The following is a 21,410-nucleotide window of genomic DNA, read 5'->3' on the forward strand; positions in this document are numbered from 1 at the left end:
TAAAAATGATAATATCACTGGTCTAGTTTTTTTTTCATTTTCACATAGTTAATTTAGATAGTGGAAATGTTTAACTAACCAGCAGTAGTTGGAACTCATTGAAAATCGAACTCGTGACATTTACAGTAAGTTGTTCTCAATGCAGCATTACCTTAAATTTGAGTCTTTGTCTTATGGTTCTATTTGGAAACATCATATTTTCTGAAGATAGAAATACACAAGTTTAAAACTATGAGGGCTATCTTGGTTCTAAAATATGGGTCAAATTGGGCGGATTGAGTTATGACCTATTGTTTAGCTCATCTTGACCCAACCCATCTTATTCCAAATAAGCTTTGAGCTGGGTTGCACAATGACTCATTTATTACCTAACTCATCTTGACCCGCCCAAATTCAGCCCAACTCGCCCATTTACCGCCCTTTTAACTTTAAGCTTCACATCATAAAAAAGGAAAGGAAAAGGACAGCAGCAATAGATTTACAAGAATATTTCAGAAGAAAATGTATCAATAAATCAGTAAAAAAAAGGTTCTGTCCACATTCCAAATACATTACACATGTGCTCTCCATCCTTTTCCATTCCCTTTTAATATTTCCCATAAAATAAAAAACCAATCCAACACAAAAGTAATTTTCAAGAACCCCAACAAAATATTAAATAAATATCCAAAACTCAAAAATTAAATTCAATATCAACCACAGAACCAAGAAAAGAACATGAATTTCTCAATCCGAGGGCTTGTTCTTGGACCTGTAAACAAGCTTCTTCTTTTTAGAACTTTGGTTGTCAAATGTGATCACCACTTTGCCTTGTTCTCCTGCCTTATATGTGTTGCTGATCACTGTTTCATTTGCCACAACTTTTCTTGATTTCTCTATAATTATTGTGTATCCACCTTCAGCAGTTGGTACAAATTCAGCTCCATAAGATACATCCCACCCTGTCACTCTTGCTTCCCAAACCAAACTGCACTTCTGCAAAATCCAACATTTTCCCACATTCAACACAATAAAGTTGAGAAATCCAACAAATGAAATGCAAATCAGGCTATAGTTCAATTCTACAACTAGGAGTCGAACATTTAACTTCTATGCACTAACAATGTTCAACAACAACTAACTCTCTATAATAAGCCTAAGGGCAGCCTTGTGGTCCGGGGAAGGGCCGGACCACAAGGGTCTATTGTACGCAGCCTTACTATGTATTTCTGCAAGAAGCATTTTACACGGCTTGAACCCGTGACCAGGACCTCCTGGTCACATGGCGGCAACTTTACCAGTTACGCTTAAGCCTAATTATCTATATTACATTATCAGTGTATATAAGTTAAATCCGTCAAGAAATACTGAACATACCTCAGTAACTGGGAATTCAATGGTGTGTTTAGAAGCTGGCTTAATGATGTCCTCTGTGGCAGGTTCAGCAACAGTGAATTCCTGTTCACCTTCCTTGCTCAGTCCACCATATTGTGCTGGTACTTGTTCTGGGGTTATGTATCTGAATTTTCATCACATTTATTATAAATCAGAATATACTTAATGCAAATAATATAAGTTTGAAAGTCATCAGAATAAGGGGAAAAATTAGAGTACTGACTTGAAAAGGGTCTCGGCAGATCTTGAAGGACCAGCAAAAACAAACTTGCTCTTTGTCCTTGTAGTAAAAATTGCATTTATCATTCTGTAGTAAGCTGGGTACCACCATGGAACATTGATGAACACCTTCACACCATAACACCCATATCAATTTATTATCCAAATACCAACACCATATAACAACATAAAATATCAAGCACAAAAGTTTTTCTCTTAATACTTCCTCTGTCCCAATTTAAAAAAGATGTTACCTTTATATATTTCAGAAACAATTTAACATTAAAACTTATTTTATAGCTATACAAATATCTAAAACTTATTTTAGATCAAAAGTATCAATTTTTTTATTTTCTTTTAAACTTCATACCTAGCCAAACAGTATCACATTAATAGGAACGGATGGAGTATCTTTCTTTTCATTTTAAAGGGGTGATGCTCCAGCCAAATCAAAGAAAGGGAAAGGATCATTAATAACTCAGGGCTCATTTGGTACGAGGAATAAGGAATAATTAATGCCGGAATTAAATTTGAGATGAGTTTATAACATGTATCTCGAAATTAATTATTCCGAAATTGTAATATGCAGGATAACTAACCCCGTTAATCATGGGATAACTTAACCAAGCTACCCTCAAAGTACTAACTTTGATAGGACAATTAGAAGTAATTCAACAACCAAGAAATGCACATAAATCATAGATATAAAATGAACTTTGAAGGACAGAAAAATACCTGTTTGGCAACAAATTCAGGGTAATTATCCTGAAGTAATTGAAGAGCACGATTTGTAGCCTGGCGAAGTTCTTTCTTGAAAAAGAACAGACCAGGAGAATTCTTAAGATCAATAACTTGAACAAAAGTGCAGATACCATCAGGGCTAAAATCAAGATTCCTGATTGACTTTTCCATGAACTGAATTCTCCATCTGAGGAATTTGGTTAGCTTCTCCTTATCAGCAAAAGTATTTTGATACAATTCCTTGTTTTGGAATTCACCAAATGCATTGTAACAAACAGGGTGTCCTTCTTTGTCCAAACCATAATTGTACACAACTTTCTCAAGTCCTTGACCTAAATCTTTCTCATCCAAAAGTTCATCAATTTTGAATTCTTTTCTCCATGCAACAACACTTTTTAGCATGGTGAAAGCTTCTTTCACCTTGAAATCTCTTGCTCTTAGAAACTTGAGGAGGATGACGTCACTTCTCTCGTCAGCTAATAGGGGTATTCCCCATATGGATACTTCTTCCGGTGGTGGTGTACACCCTGTTTTTGGCTCCTCTGCTTCCTCCGTCGCCGGTGGCTCCTCCGCTGCCGCCGCCACAGCAACAGCCGCGGGTACTTCGACAATTGTTTCCTTGATTTCTTCGGCTGCCTCCAACTTCTCCGGCTCCGATGGTGTCTCAGGCGCCGGTACCGGAGTTACTTCTGTTTCCGGTGGAGTGACTTTCTCTTCCTTTTTCTCCAATTCAATTTCCACCGTCGCCGGTGCTGCCACCGGCTCAGATACTACCTCTGTAACCGGCTCTGCGTCCGGTGCCTCAACAGGGGCTGCTTTTTTCTCCTCCTCCTTCTCCTTGGCTGCCGGCGGTGACGGCGGAGGCGGAGGGGAAGTGAATTCGTGTTTGTTAAGAGCTTCTTGAATTAGCTGTTTGAATTCAGCCAATGCTTTTTGTTCAGGATTAGGGAGTTCTTCAACCTTGTTACTTTCTTCCTTAAAGGAAGTGGATTCAGCAACAAGGTCCTTCTCATCCTTATCACTCCCAACCTTGGATTCTCCGGTCTCCGGAGCAGCAGATTTTTCTGGCGACTCCGGCAAGTTTTCCGGCTCAGGTTGAGGTGTTTCACTCACTGTAACATCAGAAACCACCACTTCTGGTGTCGTTTCTTCAGCCATTTTCTTGGTTTCTTCAGCCATTTGATCAAATTTCAGATACCCACAAATGAAAAGGGCTTAAAGATTGGATTTTGAGAAGTTGGGGTTGAAATCGTGGAGGAAGAAATGCTTGGTAATGGTGAAAATGGTGGTAATGGGTAACGGGTATATATGTATGTATAGAACTGAATTTGGGGGTGGGGGGGGGGGGTGTTAAAAGGAAACAGACTGTCGAGGAGTTTCAAAGTATGAGTTGACAGCTCGTTACCCACAGTAAAAATGGGGTCCACGACAACCTCGAACACCGCTAATTCAGCCTATAATTCTAACTTTATTTTTCCAGAGAGCTGTTTGAAAATGTAATCATTGTGCCACTGAATCTTCTTTGTATTATCCTAGTTGGCTTCACTATATATTTATAGAGTTTTATTTATTTTTTCTTCTATAGATACCAAAAATATAATTAGTAATACTTATTATTGCATATCTGATTATCAATTAATCATATTCGTTTGTCGTTGAGCTGTTTTACTTCCATAGATTTTTCTAGTGTTTGTCTCATTTTAATTTTTGAGATTAAAATTATGAAGTAAAGAGAATGAGGAGAAAGTATAGCCCCAAAAACAAAAGTCTATATTTGGAAGTTGTTATAAATAGAATTGTATTTAAGTTGAATGTCTATATTTTAGAGAGATTCTAGAGTTTGTCACTGTTACAATCCGGAATTCCCATCTTCGGGATCGTGATGGCGCCTAACTTTTTACTCGCTATGCAAGCCAACATTAGAGAATCTTTAAGTTCATTTTCATTCAATTCCAATAATTAAAGTCAATTAAGCCAAAATGAATTAAAGCTGAGTGCGGAATAACATAAATGTCCAATATCTACTACAATACGGATCTGGAGTCACAACTCACGAGCTTCTAAAATTTTCTACAAATAGTGTCTGAAAGAAATACAACTGTTTTGAACGAAATAAACAGTAAAATAAGGAAAATAGAAAGAGACTTCAAGGTCTGCGGACGCCAGCAGATCTACCTCGAGTCTCCAACAAGCAAGTCCAAGCTGCTACGCCTCACGGACAGCTAGGGCCGGTACCAAAATCTGCACAAGAAGTGCAGAGTGTAGTATGAGTACAACCGACCCTATGTACTCCGTAAGTATCGAGCCTAACTTCGACGAAGTAGTGATATGACTATGACAAGACACCCACATAATAAACCTGTGCAGATAACAATATACATACAAGATAATAACAAATAAAAGCTAAACAGGTACTATTAGGAGGGGGATATGCTAAAGGATACAAGATACGAGAGATACAACGAAAATAATAACCGGAACAGTCAATATGCCTTTAACCAGTAAAAACAATTAAGCACAATGAAGAAAATTACACGGCATCACCCTTCGTGCTTTTACTCTCAACCTTACAACGCAATAATGACACTGCACGGTATCACCCTTCGTGCTTTTACTTTCACTCATAGTATAAATGAATAGAGACGACATGACATCATCCTTCATGCATTAACTCTAATAACATGGCACGGCATCACCCTTTGTACATTGACACTAACAACATGGCACGACATCACCCTTCGCAAATTAATACTCACAAACGGTATGGCATCACCCTTCGTGCATTAAAACTCTCCATTGCCATATAACAATGAATAGTAACAACAGGGAGATAGAATAACAAGAACAAGCCTTATTTCAACAATGGTTCCACAATATCAATCCCAACTTTGGAATCAATACTCAACTATCACAAAACGCATAAACACGATAGGAACGATCAATTTAACAAATAACTAGTCTAAGCATGGTTAACATGATCAAAGTAAGCATTAATTGCAAGGAACAAGTCTCACCCGCATGCTTTAACCCAATAACAACGCATAAGTACTCGTCACCTCACATATACATTGCACCCAATATCTAAACATGTAGCAATTAGATAAATAAGTCTTAATCCCTCAAGTCAAGGTTAACCACAACACTTACCTCGCTCCAAAGGATCAATTCAAAGCTCAACCACGACTTTGCCTTTCAAACAAGCCTTCAAACCAATAGAATCTAACAAATTACCAACCAAACGATTCAGATTAAGCCTTAGGAACTACGTCGATTGTAAAGAATTCAATTTAGGTCATTATTGAAAAAGTCAACAAAAGTCAACTCCCGGGTCCGCTTGGTCCAAACCCGAAATTCGAACCTAAACCCAATTACACATTCACCCCTGAGCCCGATTATGCAATTTGTTTTGTAATCCGACCTCAATTTGAGGTCTAAATTCCCATTTTACAAAAATTCTTAATTCGACTCAAACCCCCAATTTTCACCATGAAAACACAAGAATTTTTTCGAAATCTTTGGAAATATAGTGAAAGATTGAAAGAAAATGAATTAGAATCACTTACCAATAATTTGGGGAAGTTCTTTGAAGGAAATACCTCATGAAACTCACGAACAACATGCACAAAATCAATAGAAGGAACCTCGACACTGGAATCACGAACATATGCCACATAGGCCAAACACCCCTTCTCGACCATATGTCGAGCTTTTATATATGAGATAACACTACGGGTAGAATGACCAGGAGTCCCTCTCCACTCTAAACGAGATACACCCGACAAGGCTAAGGTCACGGTCTTGGCATGACAGTCCAAGATAACGTGGTAAGGTGATAACCTGCCCATCCCCTGACATTGAAATCAACCATGTCCAGAAGTAACAAATCTACACGAGTCTCAAGACCCATGATCACAACTATACATGAATGATGGACCCGATCTACCATTATAAAATCACCCATCGGTGTAGACACATGTACAGGAACAGTCAAAGAATCACTAGGCATAACCAGATATAATGCAAAATAGGATGACACATAGGAGTATGTAGATCCTGGATCAAATAGAACTAAAGCATCTCTACTACAAACCAGAACGGTACCTGTGATAACTGCATCGGAAGCCTCAGCCTCAGCCTAAGGCCTGGCTGGAAGAGCATAACATCGGGACTGGGGCCCACCACCCTGAACTACATCTCTAGGATGGCCTGCTGCTGGCTGGCCTCTACCTCTACCTCTAATACCTCTACCTCCACCTCTAGCACCTCTACCTCCACCTCTAGCTGGCTGAGCGGACTGTGGAACACTCAGTGCATGAACCATGGCACGGGAGCCCTGATGCTAAGAGCTACTCGATGCTCGAGAGCAAAATCTATCAATATGACCTATATCCCCACAAGTATAACAAGCTCTCGGCTGTTGAGACTGTTGACCTTGACGACCTGAATGACCACCCCGAAAACTCTAGAGCAGCGGTGCACTGATAGGAGCGGGTGATGTACTATAGGACTGTTGATCAGAATACTAAATAAGAGAACCACGGCCATCCGAAGAGCCGTGAAAAACCTGAAGTGCTGACTGAAAAGGCCTATGAGGATGGCCTCTACCATACGAATCCCTGTCTCCAAACGAGGTACCACTGAATCTGCCTAAATGACGAGGCCTCTTGTCAGACCCCTGACCGCCTCCCTACGATAGAACCATCTCAACTCTCCTGGCCACATTGGCCGCCTCCTGGAAAGAAATCTCACTCCCCGTCTCCTTAGCCATCTGAAGTCGAATAGGCTGGATGAGCCCCTCAATGAACCTCTTCACTCTCTCTCTCTCAGTTGGGAGTATAAGTAAAGCATGACGGGCCAAATCGATAAACCTGGTCTTGTACTGAGTAACAGTAATAGAACCCTGCTGGAGACACTCAAACTGCCTCCGATAGATCTCTCTCTGGGTGACTAGGAGAAACTTCTCCAAAAACAGCTGAGAAAATTGATCCCAAGTCAAGGCTAGTGACCCAACTGGTCTAGCCAATCAATAATCCCTCCACTAAGTCTTGGCGGATGCAGATAAGCGAAAAGTAGCAAAGTCGACCCCATTGGTCTCCACTATCCCCATGTTCCTAAGAACCTCATGACAGCTATCTAGATAATCCTGGGGATCCTCAGAAGGTGCACCGCTGAAAATGGTAGTGAAGAGCTTGGTGAACCTGTCCAATCTCCACAAAGCGTCAGCAGACATAGCTGCTCCATCACCGATCTGAGCTATCACACCCGGCTGAGTTGCCACTACTACAAAAGGGGCTTCAGCTTGTAAAGGCCTTTAGCGGCTATAAATATTTCCGCTAAAACATTTACCAGCTATTAAGTTCAAGCCATTGTACATGGGGTCGCTAAAGCTTTTAGCTTCCATTTAAAAAAATACTGGTAAAGGCAGTCTCAATTGCCGCTAAAAGTCGTAGGTTTTTCCAACAATTGTTTAGTGGCCATTATATTGGCCACTAAATACATTCTGAAGATATGTTAGTTTTCACCTTTAGCGTCCATTATATTGCCGCTAAAAGTCATAGCTTTAATGGAAATTGTTTAGCGGCCATTATAATGGATACTAATTTCGTCCCAAAAATGACCTAATTTGCACCTTTAGCGTCTTTTTCTATTGCCGGTAAATTCTATTAGTTAGTCGCTAAAAAGTAGCCCTTTCAACAGCAAATGAAGGGTAAAATTTATTGTCGTGAAAAATATTAAAATTTTAACAACAATTGTAATGCTTTGTTTAATCCTTTTTATAACCTTTATTTGTTGATGTTGAAATTATCTTCCAAATAACAAATGCTAACAAATATGTTACTATTAATTCATAAAAAATAATAAATTTTTTAATATCAAGAAAATAAAAGAAAGAATATTCCATAGTATGAATGTATCAGTGAAAAAGATTAAAAATAATTATATTGTTTAAACTAAACAATTAATGTCATTGTAATTAATCCTGTCGAATACCAACAATAATAAAATAGTACATGCATAGCCCTCAAACTATTTCTGCAACTCTTCATCATATTGAAATCCTTCTCTTGCTAAATTTTCAAACTTTATCGGTATAACCTGAAATAATAAAATAAGTGAATGTCAGAAGAAAAAAATTGAATGTGAAACAGAAAAATCGCGAGTCTACATCTAAAGTATATTGTGAAAGTAGTCCATCTTAATCAACTAAGTTATTTCCTTAACCAGGTTATTTCATTTAAGTTAGTACGGTCAATTCTCAATTCTAAATTCAACACGTGAGAGGCTATGTTATCTAGTAACAGTTGGTGGAACGACTGCATAACACAATATGACTAACCAAGCTATCAGTACTCATTCAGATATAATAATATAACATTAAGGAGTACATTCTGGTACCTGAATGGTCATAAGGGTCAAGATAAAAAGTTTGCTGAGGTTAAAAGCAAATGCAGCAAGAATGAACCAAATTGGTATTTCTCAATAGCAGATGCAACCTTCCAAGGATGCACAAACCCAAATGAACAATAGCTTAAGATCTATAGTACTAAATATTTTCCAGATTTGCTTCTAACGTACAAATCAATGGTAAGATTGAAAAGTTTCTAAGCCAATATGTGATCATATGGAAATGTAACAGCAAGCCTAGAACTCAATTCCAATTAGCTAGTGTATCGCCTATATCAATTTCTCCTATTATTCTGCTTACAATTTTTATGAGAGGAAATACTAATATTCATAGGTGTTGCTAGAATCTTAAGATTGAACATCTCAACCAATTCAGATAGAAGACTTTTACAAAGTTATTGTAGAATTTTTCAACACCCTATAGCAACTTGGAATTCCTACTACACACTAACAAAAATCTTTTCTCTCCTCTTTTGAGCATAATTGAAGTCTACATTAAAGTTAGACCCAAAACTTTCCTCCAACTCATTACATCCCATCCATCCAGGTTTTCTACATCACCCTCCCATGAGCTTACCAAATACAATCCAACCACCAATTAGAAGTAAGGATACTTATTGCACTACATGTTACCTAAGCTTCAGAAATTTGTATTGTGTTACCCGAAAGAGCAAATCAGTTAGAATTTAAGTAATTAAAACAAGAACATAGTAGACCAAAAACACAAATAGGCATCGAAATTTTCAATAATTAAATAACTATCGCCCATTTCTAATACATACAATCCAATAATATACGCATATAGATATATGTAAACTCATCATACCTCACTAATAGCTCGTATTTGACTGTTGCTCTTCTACACCTTCAATCAATACAATTGAAAAGACAATGTAGGAAGTCAACATGAGTTACAACAAAATAAGTACTATCCATCTCTCCAAAAGAAAGTACTCCAGAGACAAACTACAAGCTAGTAACCACAAAAATGCACAACAAAAAACAATCGGCAACACAACTATAGATAACCAAACTAAAAATAGGTCAAGGATTTTTCTGATGGACTTTAAATATATCCTAAATAGACCATATCATACATACCTTCATAAAAATAGGTCAAGGATTTGTTCTAGGTTTTTAACTTACTTAAATAATTTTTGTGGTAATTGTGTTAAAATGTTGCATTGTTGTTTAGTTTTAATTTCGTTATTTATTATTTTTATTTTTATTTTTGTTTTAAAAGAAAAAATGAAATTAGAAAACAAAAGTGAAGGAAATCGGTTTGGGCCAAAAATTAAACAAAATAACAGGCCCAACCAGCACTCAGGCCCAGTCCAAATCCGGCTGCCCAGGCATCTCCTGAAACGGCACCGTTTCAGGCCAATCCATCTCAGCCGTTCCAATCAATCCAATCCAACGGTCCAGGATCACTTTCAATAACCCAGGTTCAAACCCGACCCAAATCTGACCCAACCCCTCACTTAAACCAAACGACCCCGTTTAACTACCAAACGACCCCGTCTCAGTTCTCACCCTCAGATCCAAGCCGTTGAGATCATCTGATCTAACGGCTCAGATCCAATCCCATAGACCATATATAAACCTTCCCTTACACCCACGCCCCCTATACCAACACCCCACCCCTTCGTCCCCAAGTCGAACCCGGACCTCCCATTAGAAACCCTAGCCGCCCTTGTCTCCCTCGCCATTAAAGTCGGCGGCACGAACACCGGTGACCACCTCCTGAACACCCTAAGACCCCCTCACTCTCCTGAACATGGATCTGTTACCCTCTCGCCTCGAATCACCTTCCCTCGTCTCGAATCTTAGATTTGAGTCGAACCCGGACCTATGCCAAACCACCCCATCTTCATACCAGACATTCCCCTGACCTTCCTCGTGACCAAACCAATCTACCCACAACTTCCTAAAAATCAGATCTGGAAATCCAGACCTTAGAACACATGCACCTGGGGAATCCGGCCGGTCTGGACAAGGGTTTGAGGTCTAAAAGACCTTAATCAAGGTGTTCTCATGTGAGAACACCCTGATTAAAGTTTGTTCGGCCTCAAGAGTTCGAAGTTGAATCAGAATTTGGGTCGTTTTGATTTCAAACCTTTTTGGGTAAGTTTTCCTTTCTTTCGTTTTAGTTCTAATTAAGTTGTCAGCATATTCCGTTGTGTTTGTTTGTTATGTTGTTATTTTTCATTCGGATTTCTTTCATCTCTGTAAAGACCTTTTATTTGGTCGATGGTTTTTGTGTATGATTTGAATGCATCCTATGATAAGCATGTCCGATTAATATAGTCGTCGCATGAATAACTTATATAGGTTCCTAGTGACTGACCAAGTTGTCCGAAGCCCTTTAGGTCCCCGTATGTGTTGTTTATTTGAACGACTGATTATTACCTGTTATAATTAGTATAGTCGACTCGATAAATGTCGTCGATTAGTTTTCTATAACTAATGAATCAAACGAGCTAATAATGTCGCATGACTAATTGAACGTTGCCACTAACTGAATGCCCCAGCATTGTTTAAAATGGTTTGTTTGCATTGTAAAAATGACTAAAAATGTTCAGCCCAGGCAGCCTTGAATTTGAACTTTCATCAGTTCAAAACTGCCCTGATGCTGCAATAGGCAGGGCAGTAATAATCAAGGTTAAGCAGGGGTATTCTGGGGTGTCAAAAAGGACAGAAAGATTAGTTTAAATGAAGTTGACAAGTAGGGTACTAATTAAGATTAAACTAATACTAATGGGAAACAAGACACCAGGGTATGGGGCTTAAAATGAATAAATAAAATGAGCCCATAATTCTGGATTAAACAAAAACCAGGCGTGGGGAATAAAGTAGTCCATCTTATATATATATATATATATATATATATGGTCCTGAGAGTTTTTAGACCCTTAATTTTGATGAGCACAGTAATAAATGTGCAGGGTTTTTCATAAAGTTTTATAAAAAGTATACGTCTAAATAAAGTTTTATTTTTTATTCACTTGGCATAATCACCCTAATAAATGTGCAGGATGAGCACGGTACAAAACGAACCTTTTTCAGTAATGACCAAGATCCCGTTTGAGTTGCGGTTATGGTGGAACGACTTAGGCAAAGAAGGGCAAGACAAAGTAAGGAAATATCTGAAAGGTCTCCCGGACCTACTAAACGTTCAGCCTCGGGGTGATATCATCAGATCATTGGTCACTTGTTGGGATTCCGCACACAACGTGTTCCATTTTTCGGACTTCGAGCTCACCCCGACGTTGGAAGAAATAGCAGGGTACATCGGGATTGATGAAGCCCCTTTTAGGTTCAAATACTTGATTGCACCTAGAGCTGTCACGGTACACAGGTTTCTGGATTTCCTAAAAATACCTCGGACATTCCACCATCCAGATCTTGCCAAAGGATTCTGCAGTCTCCACCTCATATATGCTAGATACGGCCACGTGGGCGGGTTCAATAAGCCGGATTTCAAACTATGCAGTAGAGGCAACCGACAAAAGTGGGACGAACACAGGCTAGTGGCTTTTATGACAGCCTTTCTGGGTCTTATAGTGTTCCCTAGGAAAGATGGAAACATTGATCTAAAGATAACCGGGGTCGTCAATACTTTGCTTACCCAAGATAAAAGTACTCTGGCGCCTATGATTATGGCTGACATTTTCCGGGCTCTCACTGCTTGTCGAGCCAGGGGCGACTTTTTCGAAGGATGTAACCTACTGTTGCAAATGTGGATGACCGATCATTTATGCCATCGCTCCTCACTTTTGGGTTATGGTTCGCCAGAGAAAACTTGTATTGGAGAATTCTACACGAGAATCAAAGGGCTCAATTTACCTGAGGGAGTCACATCATGGACCTCATTTCTCCGAACTCTCACTGCCAGCCAAATCCAATGGACGCTCGGATGGTCACCTATCGAGGAAATCATATACATGCCGGCAACCCGGCCTCACTTTCTGTTGATGGGACTGAAAAGTATCCAACCCTATGCACCGTATCGGGTTTTGAGGCAACTTGGGAGGTACCAAGTGGTACCGAAAGATGAAGATTTGAGTACCCAAGTGATTGAAATCAGTCCGAACGGTCATTTCCCTGAAGAAGAAGTTCGCCAAATCTGGAGTGAATGCCAACATCTGACAGCAAACACTTGTGTGATTGATACGGAAAAAGGGGAAGTCGCCCCAGAATATCACGCTTGGTTTAGAGGTAGCCTGTCCTACGAAAGACCGGCTAAGAGGCCGCATCTCAAAGATTTCGTAGAATCATCCCAAGGGCAATGGAACTGGTTAGCAAAAGAGAAGGGTTATCGGGCAGAGATTGGCGATTTGAAGCTACAAATGGACAGTCTGAAATTCGATAACAGCGTACAAATCGCGGCGGATCGAAGCGAAAAGAATAGATTGATCCAAGAGAATGAAGAGCTTAAGGCCCAAGTCCAAAAATTGAGATTGTCTCTTGATGAGCAGCCCAGAAGTCGATCAGACCAGCGGTTGATAAAGGGTTTGAAAAGGGAGATCGCGGAATGGCGAGACAGGTTAGAAGAATCCGAAAAGGTCATGACAGAGTTCAAGGCACGGTGGGGAACAAGAGTAGATAAGCATCGCCGGTGTTTGAACCAATTGAAACGTGACCACGAGAAGACTGTGGCCAAAATAAAGAGGGAGATGGCTACACTCGAGTTTAAAGCAGTTAAGCAGGCCGGGGATTTCCAATCGGAGAGTAGATACTGTTACGACTTGTTGGCCCAAATGAAGGAAGAAGTGCGGCAGCTGAGGGATCAGCATATACAGGACTCACAGGTATTCAAGACGTGCAGTGATCAGATAAGACACCTACTCATAGAGAAGAAAAAAACCAGAGACAAGATCAGGGCCATTGCCCATGCCATCATCAGAAGGTGTCGACGGTGTGAAAACATGACCTGCGTTACCGTTCTCCCAGTAGTGATGGGTTATGTCAAACAGACCATGCACGAGTTGGAGCAGCTCGAAAGGGATCTCGCACCTAGAACCGCGAAAAGGCCGAACGATGCCTCGCGAGTCCCTAAGTTGGAAAATTAACCTCTGGTCGAGTCTTGTTTTAGTTAAGCTTTGATGTTTTCCCATATGTTGTTTTCCATTTTTCCTTCAATCAAATAGGGTCAAAGAACCATGGAGTCTGTACTGTTGCTATGTTGTTTGAAGCAATGTGTAATAGCAAAATTTTTATAATGAAATTAAGTGACTCCGGAAGAATTTCTATGTGTCTTTACTTTGAGGCAGAACTACGCCTGGTCTGATTCACGCAGGGACGTGATACGTAGGCAATCCCCATAAGATTCGACCGCTTTTAATAAATAAAGAAAAGAAAATGTAAATAAAATAAAACGCAGGGTTTCACAAAATACTTTAAAGAGACGAATGAACAAACCGGGATGACGCATGTTGTTTGAAGCAAAGCATGTAGAAACGGTTAAATGCCTAGGTGCATTGCATCCTCTATGTGTTATGATCAAATCTGTTAAGCTCTAACACTAACAAAGTTTGTTGTTGTCTGATACCAGACAGTTAGTTGTTAAAGAATTCTGGCAACACATTCATACCAAACCAGATCCAAAGGACCGATAGCATCAAGCATGACTACTTCGGAGAATAGCAATGAAGAAGAAAGGCCGATGAGCCAGTTGTTAAAAGAAGCGATGGAAAAGATTGAAAGGATGGGACTAGAAATGAATGCAATGCAACTAGCCCTAGCCAAAACACAAAAGAGTCCTGAAACACTGGGACACATGCCGGAGTACCCTCACTCTGGCCCTTCCACAAGCCGCCCAAATCCCCTCTATCATCAAGAAAGAAGCCCTCATGATTCCCAAGCTCCACCACCCCATCAACCTCTCCCAACACCCAATATTCCCATTTTTGTGGGACCTGCATCAGCCCCTTTGCAGCGAACGACCAGTGAGCCATTGTTTCAGGCTCATGATACACAATACTATCCCCCTGAGCCTACATTCCATGCACCCGAACCACAGGCTTACAATCCCCATTTGGAAGTACCGGCAGAGGTTGAGAAGCCGGTTAAGGCCCCTGAACAGGATGAAGTGTTGAGAAAGTTCAAAAGCCTGGAGCAATCCTTCAGGAACTTGCACGGGCTGGGCAATCAAGTCAGCGTGGCATACAAAGATCTGTGCCCTTTCCCAGATGTCCAACTCCCGGCTGGGTTCAAGATGCCCAAGTTTGATTTATATGAGGGGCACGACGATCCCATGGCACATTTGCGGGGATTCTGTAGCAAAATGAGAGGGGCAGGAGGCAAGGATGAGCTTTTGATAGCTTATTTCGGCCAAAGTCTGAGTGGATCTGCACTGGAATGGTATACCAGGCAAGATTTCAGCAGGTGGTACACGTGGGATGATCTGGCGCAGGCTTTTGCAGGTCATTTCCAGTACAACCTGGAGATAGTCCCTGACCGTCTCACGTTATTGAGAACTGGGAAGAAACCCGGGGAAAGTTTTCGCGAGTTCGGGTTCCGCTGGAGAGAACAAGCAGCTAGAGTCGATCCTCCCATGAGAGAGGGAGAGATGGTGGACTATTTTTTGCAGACATTGGATCCAACCTACTTTGGTCACTTGGTGACAACGGTTGGAAAATCTTTCAACGAGGTGGTCAAGATAGGGGTCATGATAGAAGAAGGTTTGAGGTCGGACAAGATCTTGAACTATTCGGCACTCAAGGCCACAACCCAGGCTATTCAAAGCGGCACAGGAGGTGCGCTAAGAAGAAAGAAAGAAGAGGTTGCCACGATCGAGGCAGGCAGTTGGTCCAGGGCTGGCAGGCCGCACTACAACCAACCCAGGCCTCACAGGTCAAACTACCCATACAACCCACCACAAAATTTCTATCCACCTCGAGAACCACATTGTTCCGTACACCAAGCCCAGGTATACACTCAGCCTCCGGTTCGCCCACAATGGCGCGCACCGGCTCCCCAGAACATATATGCACCACCACAAAACACCTACCCTCCGCCAAGGGCATATAGAAACCCTTCAGGGGCAGGTTTCCGGGGAAATCCAGATGCTAGGAACGACAGGTTGCGGAAGCAAAGAACCTTCACAGAACTGGGAGAAACCTACACCGCTGTGTTCCACAAGCTGCGGCAATTGGGTTTGGTTAGTCCTGTCCATACTCGGGAACCAAATCCCCCGCCTCAGAATTTGGATCGTTCAATCAGTTGTGAATACTGTTCAGGGATGCTCGGGCACGATACCGAGAAGTGTTGGAAGTTAAGGCATGCCATACAGGATCTTATTGACACCAATAAGATCGAGGTCCAGACACCGGAGGCTCCTAACATCAACCAAAACCCACTGCCAGCGCACCACGAAACTCACATGATTGAGTTGGTGTGTGAGGGAGGAGAATTAAGAAAACCCTCACAAACAGTGATGATGATCCAAGCCGCCCCGAAAGAAGTCTTAACCAGTGGAGGAACGAGCATACAGTCGTAGGGAGAAGGCGTCAAGCCGATAGTGATATCGGGGAAGAGCCCGTCCGTCATAGCAAGCAAACCCGAGCCAAGCAAGTTGGTAATACCAGGGATCCTGCCCACACCGGCAGTCATGTTGAAAGGGGTATGTAGAGAACGGGTGACCATAAAGCCGGTGGTCCAACTGCCGATGATTGACAGCAGGGCTGTGCCCTGGAAATATGAAAAGGCAGTGGTGACGTACCAAGGAAAACAGGTGGAAGAAGTCAGTTGTGAAGCGCAAGGGCTGACTCGATCAGGTCGATGTTTTGCTCCGGTGGAGTTAAGAAAAACCAACCCAGTGGCAACCAAGAAGCCAGTGTCAGAAGAAGAGGCTGAAGAATTCCTGAGGAAGATGAAAGTACAAGACTATTCTGTGGTTGAGCAGCTGAGAAAAACACCTGCCCAGATCTCACTATTGTCATTACTCCTCCATTCCGAGGAACATCGTCGGGCCCTGTTAAAGATATTGAACGAGGCCCATGTACCCAGTGAGATTTCTGTAAACCACCTGGAAACCATTGCCAGCAAGATTTTCGAGGTGAACAGAGTGACATTCTCAGATGATGACCTGCCGGTGGAAGGTACGGAGCATAACAAAGCTCTATACCTAGCTGTCAAATGTGAAGACTCGGTGGTAACCCGAGTATTGGTGGATAATGGCTCAAGCGCCAATATTTGTCCATTATCCACCCTGGACCAGTTAAAGATTGACCGTGGAAGAATCCGGGAGAATAGCATCTGTGTCCGAGGGTTTGACGGAAACGGAACAGCCACTGTGGGGGATGTTGTACTTGAACTAACCATTGGCCCGGTCCTGTTTACCATGGAATTCCAGGTGTTGGACGCCACGGTATCTTACAACTTGCTGTTAGGACGACCTTGGATTCATGCAGCCAAAGCGGTGCCTTCCACCCTACATCAGACAGTGAAGTTCGAGTGGGAAAGACAAGAGGTCGTGTTGCACGGTGAGGATACAACATGCACCATGGGCGGAACCATTGTGCCTTTCATAGAGACCACTGATGACAAGGGTCCTTGGGTCTACCAGATTCTCGATACAGGGTCGGCCAACAAAATCTCTGAAGGAGAAATCATCCCGCACCCTAGGGTAGCTGCCGCAACAGTCATGATGGTATCGGAGATGCTGGGTAATGGGTTTGTGCCGGGAAAAGGCCTGGGAGTTGAACTTCAAGGGATAGTCCAACCTGTCTCCCTTCCTAAGAATCTGGAAACTTTCGGGTTGGGGTTCAAACCAACCGCAGCAGACAGGAAGCAGGCGCGAAAAATGAAGAAGAGGGTCTGGTTTCTGCCTAAACCAGTGCCACGCCTCTCAAGGTCTTTTGTTAAAGCAAGTGCCAAGGGGTCAGCGATCCCAAAGATTAGAGGACCTTTGATCGGTATAAATGAAGACCTGAATCAGAGTTTTGAGAAACTATTCGCGGATGTCAGTATGGTGGAAGCTGGAGAAGGTTCCAGCAGAGCAGAGATACAATTTGTGGGGCCTGAGGCCAAGACCAACAATTGGACGGTTACTCCTCTTCCTGTCCGAGGGGAGTCTTGGTAGTAGGCTTTGATTAATGTTTTGTTTGTTTGTTTGTTTGATCGGATTATTCAAGGGTGTAATCCAAATTTTACTTTCGTTTTGTAAAAGTGTGAACCCTTTTATCCCGCAAATTTAATAAAGTTCTTTTCTTTTGTCCCATTTTAATTTTTTGTTTTGTTCTTTTTCTTTCTGAACAGTTCTCTTTTTACTGGTTCTAATGACATGGCATGCACAGCGGATCTTCGACCTAGTCTAATAAATCAATCTGAAACCAACTCAATGATGCAAAAGGTCGTTTGTGACGATGAATCTGAATGTGACGAAGGTGAAGCCTTCGAAGAAATAAACAGAGAACTGTGCCAATTTGAAGAGAAACCCAAGCCTAACCTAAATGACACCGAGGCTGTGAATCTAGGAGACGCTGATAACGTCCAAGAGACCAAAATTAGCATCCACATTGAGCCGAATGTCAGAGCAGAATTGATCAAAACTCTCAGGGAATTCAAAGACGTTTTTGCCTGGTCATATGATGATATGCCTGGATTAAGCACCAATTTAGTGGTTCACAAATTACCCACTGACCCGGCATACCCTCCGGTCAAGCAAAAACTAAGGAAATTTAAAACGGAAATGAGTGTAAAGATCAAGGAAGAAGTGATTAAGCAGTTACAAGCGAAGGTCATTCGGGTCACTCGATATCCCGAATGGTTGGCCAATGTGGTACCAGTCCCAAAGAAGGATGGAAAAATCAGGGTGTGCGTCGACTACCGCAACCTCAACAAAGCAAGTCCCAAGGACAATTTCCCGTTACCCAACATTCATATCCTGATCGATAATTGCGCTGGGCGCGAGATCGGATCCTTTGTGGATTGCTATGCGGGTTATCATCAGATCCTAATGGACGAAGAGGATGCTGAGAAGACAGCGTTTATTACGCCATGGGGAACCTACTGCTATCGGGTAATGCCGTTCGGGTTAAAGAACGCCGGGGCAACGTACATGCGAGCAATGACTGCGGTGTTTCATGACATGATACACAAGGAAATTGAGGTGTACGTCGATGATGTGATCATCAAATCTTGGCGTCAGGAGGACCATGTAGCAGACCTAAGGAGATTTTTCCAAAGACTCCGGAGGTATGATATCAAGCTTAACCCGGCCAAATGCGCATTCGGGGTTCCATCAGGAAAGTTGCTAGGATTCATCGTCAGTCGACGGGGGATTGAGTTAGACCCATCCAAAATTGAATCCATCCGAGATTTGCCACCGCCAAGGAACAAAACAGAGGTAATGAGTTTGCTGGGTAGACTCAATTACATCAGCAGGTTCATCGCTCAACTCACAGCAACTTGTGAGCCCATATTTCGGCTGCTGAGAAAGGATGCTGCGGTAGGTTGGACAGCAGAGTGTCAGGAGTCCTTCGACCAAATCAAAGGGTATTTGTCTAATCCACCCGTATTGGTCCCGCCTAAGCCCGGGAAACCCCTAATCCTTTACCTGACGGTCTTGGAAAATTCATTTGGTTGTGTACTGGGGCAACATGATGACACAGGAAGGAAGGAGCAGGCCATCTACTATCTTAGCAAGAAATTCACAGTACATGAGGTCAAGTACACTCAACTCGAGAAAACATGTTGCGCCCTAACTTGGGTAGCTCAGAAGTTGAAGCACTACCTGTCTTCATATACTACTTATCTCATATCCCGTTTGGACCCATTGAAGTATATCTTTCAGAAACCTATGCCCACGGGAAGGTTGGCAAAGTGGCAAATTCTGCTCACAGAGTTTGATATCATCTACGTAACAAGGACGGCCATGAAAGCCCAGGCACTGGCAGACCATTTGGCAGAGAATCCCGTTGATGAAAAATACGAGCCTTTAAGAACGTATTTTCCTGACGAAGAGGTGATGCATACGAATGAGTTGGAATTACCTGAGGAACCGGGTTGGAAGCTTTTCTTCGATGGAGCTGCAAACGCAAAAGGGGTTGGAATAGGAGCAGTACTCATTTCTGAAACAGGACGGCATTATCCTGTTACGGCTCAACTACGCTTCTATTGCACCAACAATATGGCCGAATATGAGGCTTGCATTCTGGGTCTGCGCCTGGCTGCTGACATGGATGTCCAAGACGTCTTGGTCTTGGGAGACTCGGACCTCTTGGTACATCAAATTCAGGGGGAATGGGAAACACGAGATCTAAAGCTCATACCATACCGACAATGCTTGCATGATCTGAGCAAGCAATTTCGATCGGTGAAGTTCAAACACATCCCGAGAGTTCACAATGAGGTTGCGGATGCCTTAGCCACCTTAGCATCAATGCTGCACCACCCTGACAAAATGTATGTTGATCCTCTACACATCCAGGTCCGTGATCAGCACGCCTACTGCAATGCCGTAGAAGAAGAAGCAGATGGCAAACCCTGGTTTCATGATATCAAGGAATACCTCAGGATGGGGATATATCTAGAACATGCCTCTGGAGACCAAAAAAGAGCCCTCCGGCGTTTGTCGAATGGTTTCTTCCTCAGTGGGGGAATATTGTACAAAAGAACCCCGGATCTGGGATTGTTGAGATGCATAGATGCCAGGCAGGCAACAACGGTTATGGCAGAAGTACATGCTGGAGTTTGTGGGCCACACATGAGTGGATATGTATTGGCAAGAAAAATCCTTCGAACAGGGTGTTATTGGCTCACCATGGAACACGACTGTATCACTTTCGTGAGGAAATGCCATCAGTGCCAGATACATGGAGACTTGATTCATTCTCCGCCAACAGAGTTACATACGATGTCAGCACCCTGGCCGTTTGTAGCATGGGGCATGGATGTCATTGGGCCCATCGAGCCAGCAGCGTCCAACGGTCATAGGTTCATTCTAGTGACCATTGATTACTTCACCAAATGGGTTGAGGCTAAAACCTTCAAATCAGTAACCAAGAAGGCAGTGGTGGACTTTGTTCACTCCCATATCATCTGCAGATTTGGGATCCCAAAAGTGATCATCACGGATAACGGTGCGAATCTTAATAGCAGCCTGATGAGAGAGGTATGCCAACAATTCAAGATTATACACCGCAACTCCACCCCATATCGTCCCAAGGCGAATGGAGCAGTTGAAGCAGCCAATAAGAATATCAAGAAGATACTGCGAAAAATGGTGGAAGGGTCCAGACAATGGCACGAGAAATTACCCTTTGCCTTGTTGGGTTACCACACTACCGTCCGGACTTCCATAGGCACAACTCCTTATTTGTTGGTGTACGGAAATGAGGCCGTGATACCAGCGGAGGTCGAAATTCCGTCCCTCCGAATTGTCGCTGAAGCCGGGATTGATGACGATGAATGGGTCAGAGCTCGATTGGAACAGTTGAGCCTGATAGATGAGAAAAGATTGGCAGCAGTGTGCCATGGTCAGCTGTACCATAAGAGAATGGCAAGAGCGTATAATAAGAAGGTGCGCCCCAGGAAGTTTGAAGTAGGGCAGCAAGTATTGAAGAAGATCCTCCCACATCAGGTCGAGGCAAAAGGCAAATTCGCCCCAAATTGGCAAGGGCCTTATATCGTGACCAGAGTATTGTCCAACGGTGCTTTGTGTTTGA

The 21,410-nt window shown here is 42.4% G+C and overlaps 1 protein-coding gene across 1 annotated transcript; it reads right to left on the reverse strand.

Moving 5' to 3' along the window:
* Window positions 1–489: 489 nt before the first annotated feature.
* On the reverse strand, window positions 490–3,652 carry LOC104225287 (patellin-3-like). Its single transcript, XM_009777057.2, has 4 exons — window positions 2,329–3,652; window positions 1,598–1,722; window positions 1,357–1,498; window positions 490–975 (listed from the first exon to the last, which is right to left on the reverse strand). Exons 1-4 carry the CDS (start codon window positions 3,511–3,513, stop codon window positions 727–729), a joined length of 1,701 nt encoding a protein of 566 aa, XP_009775359.1. The 5' UTR covers window positions 3,514–3,652; the 3' UTR covers window positions 490–726.
* Window positions 3,653–21,410: the final 17,758 nt, after the last annotated feature.

Source organism: Nicotiana sylvestris, chromosome 6 (assembly GCF_000393655.2).
Source record: "Nicotiana sylvestris chromosome 6, ASM39365v2, whole genome shotgun sequence".
Taxonomy (NCBI): Eukaryota; Viridiplantae; Streptophyta; class Magnoliopsida; order Solanales; family Solanaceae; genus Nicotiana; species Nicotiana sylvestris.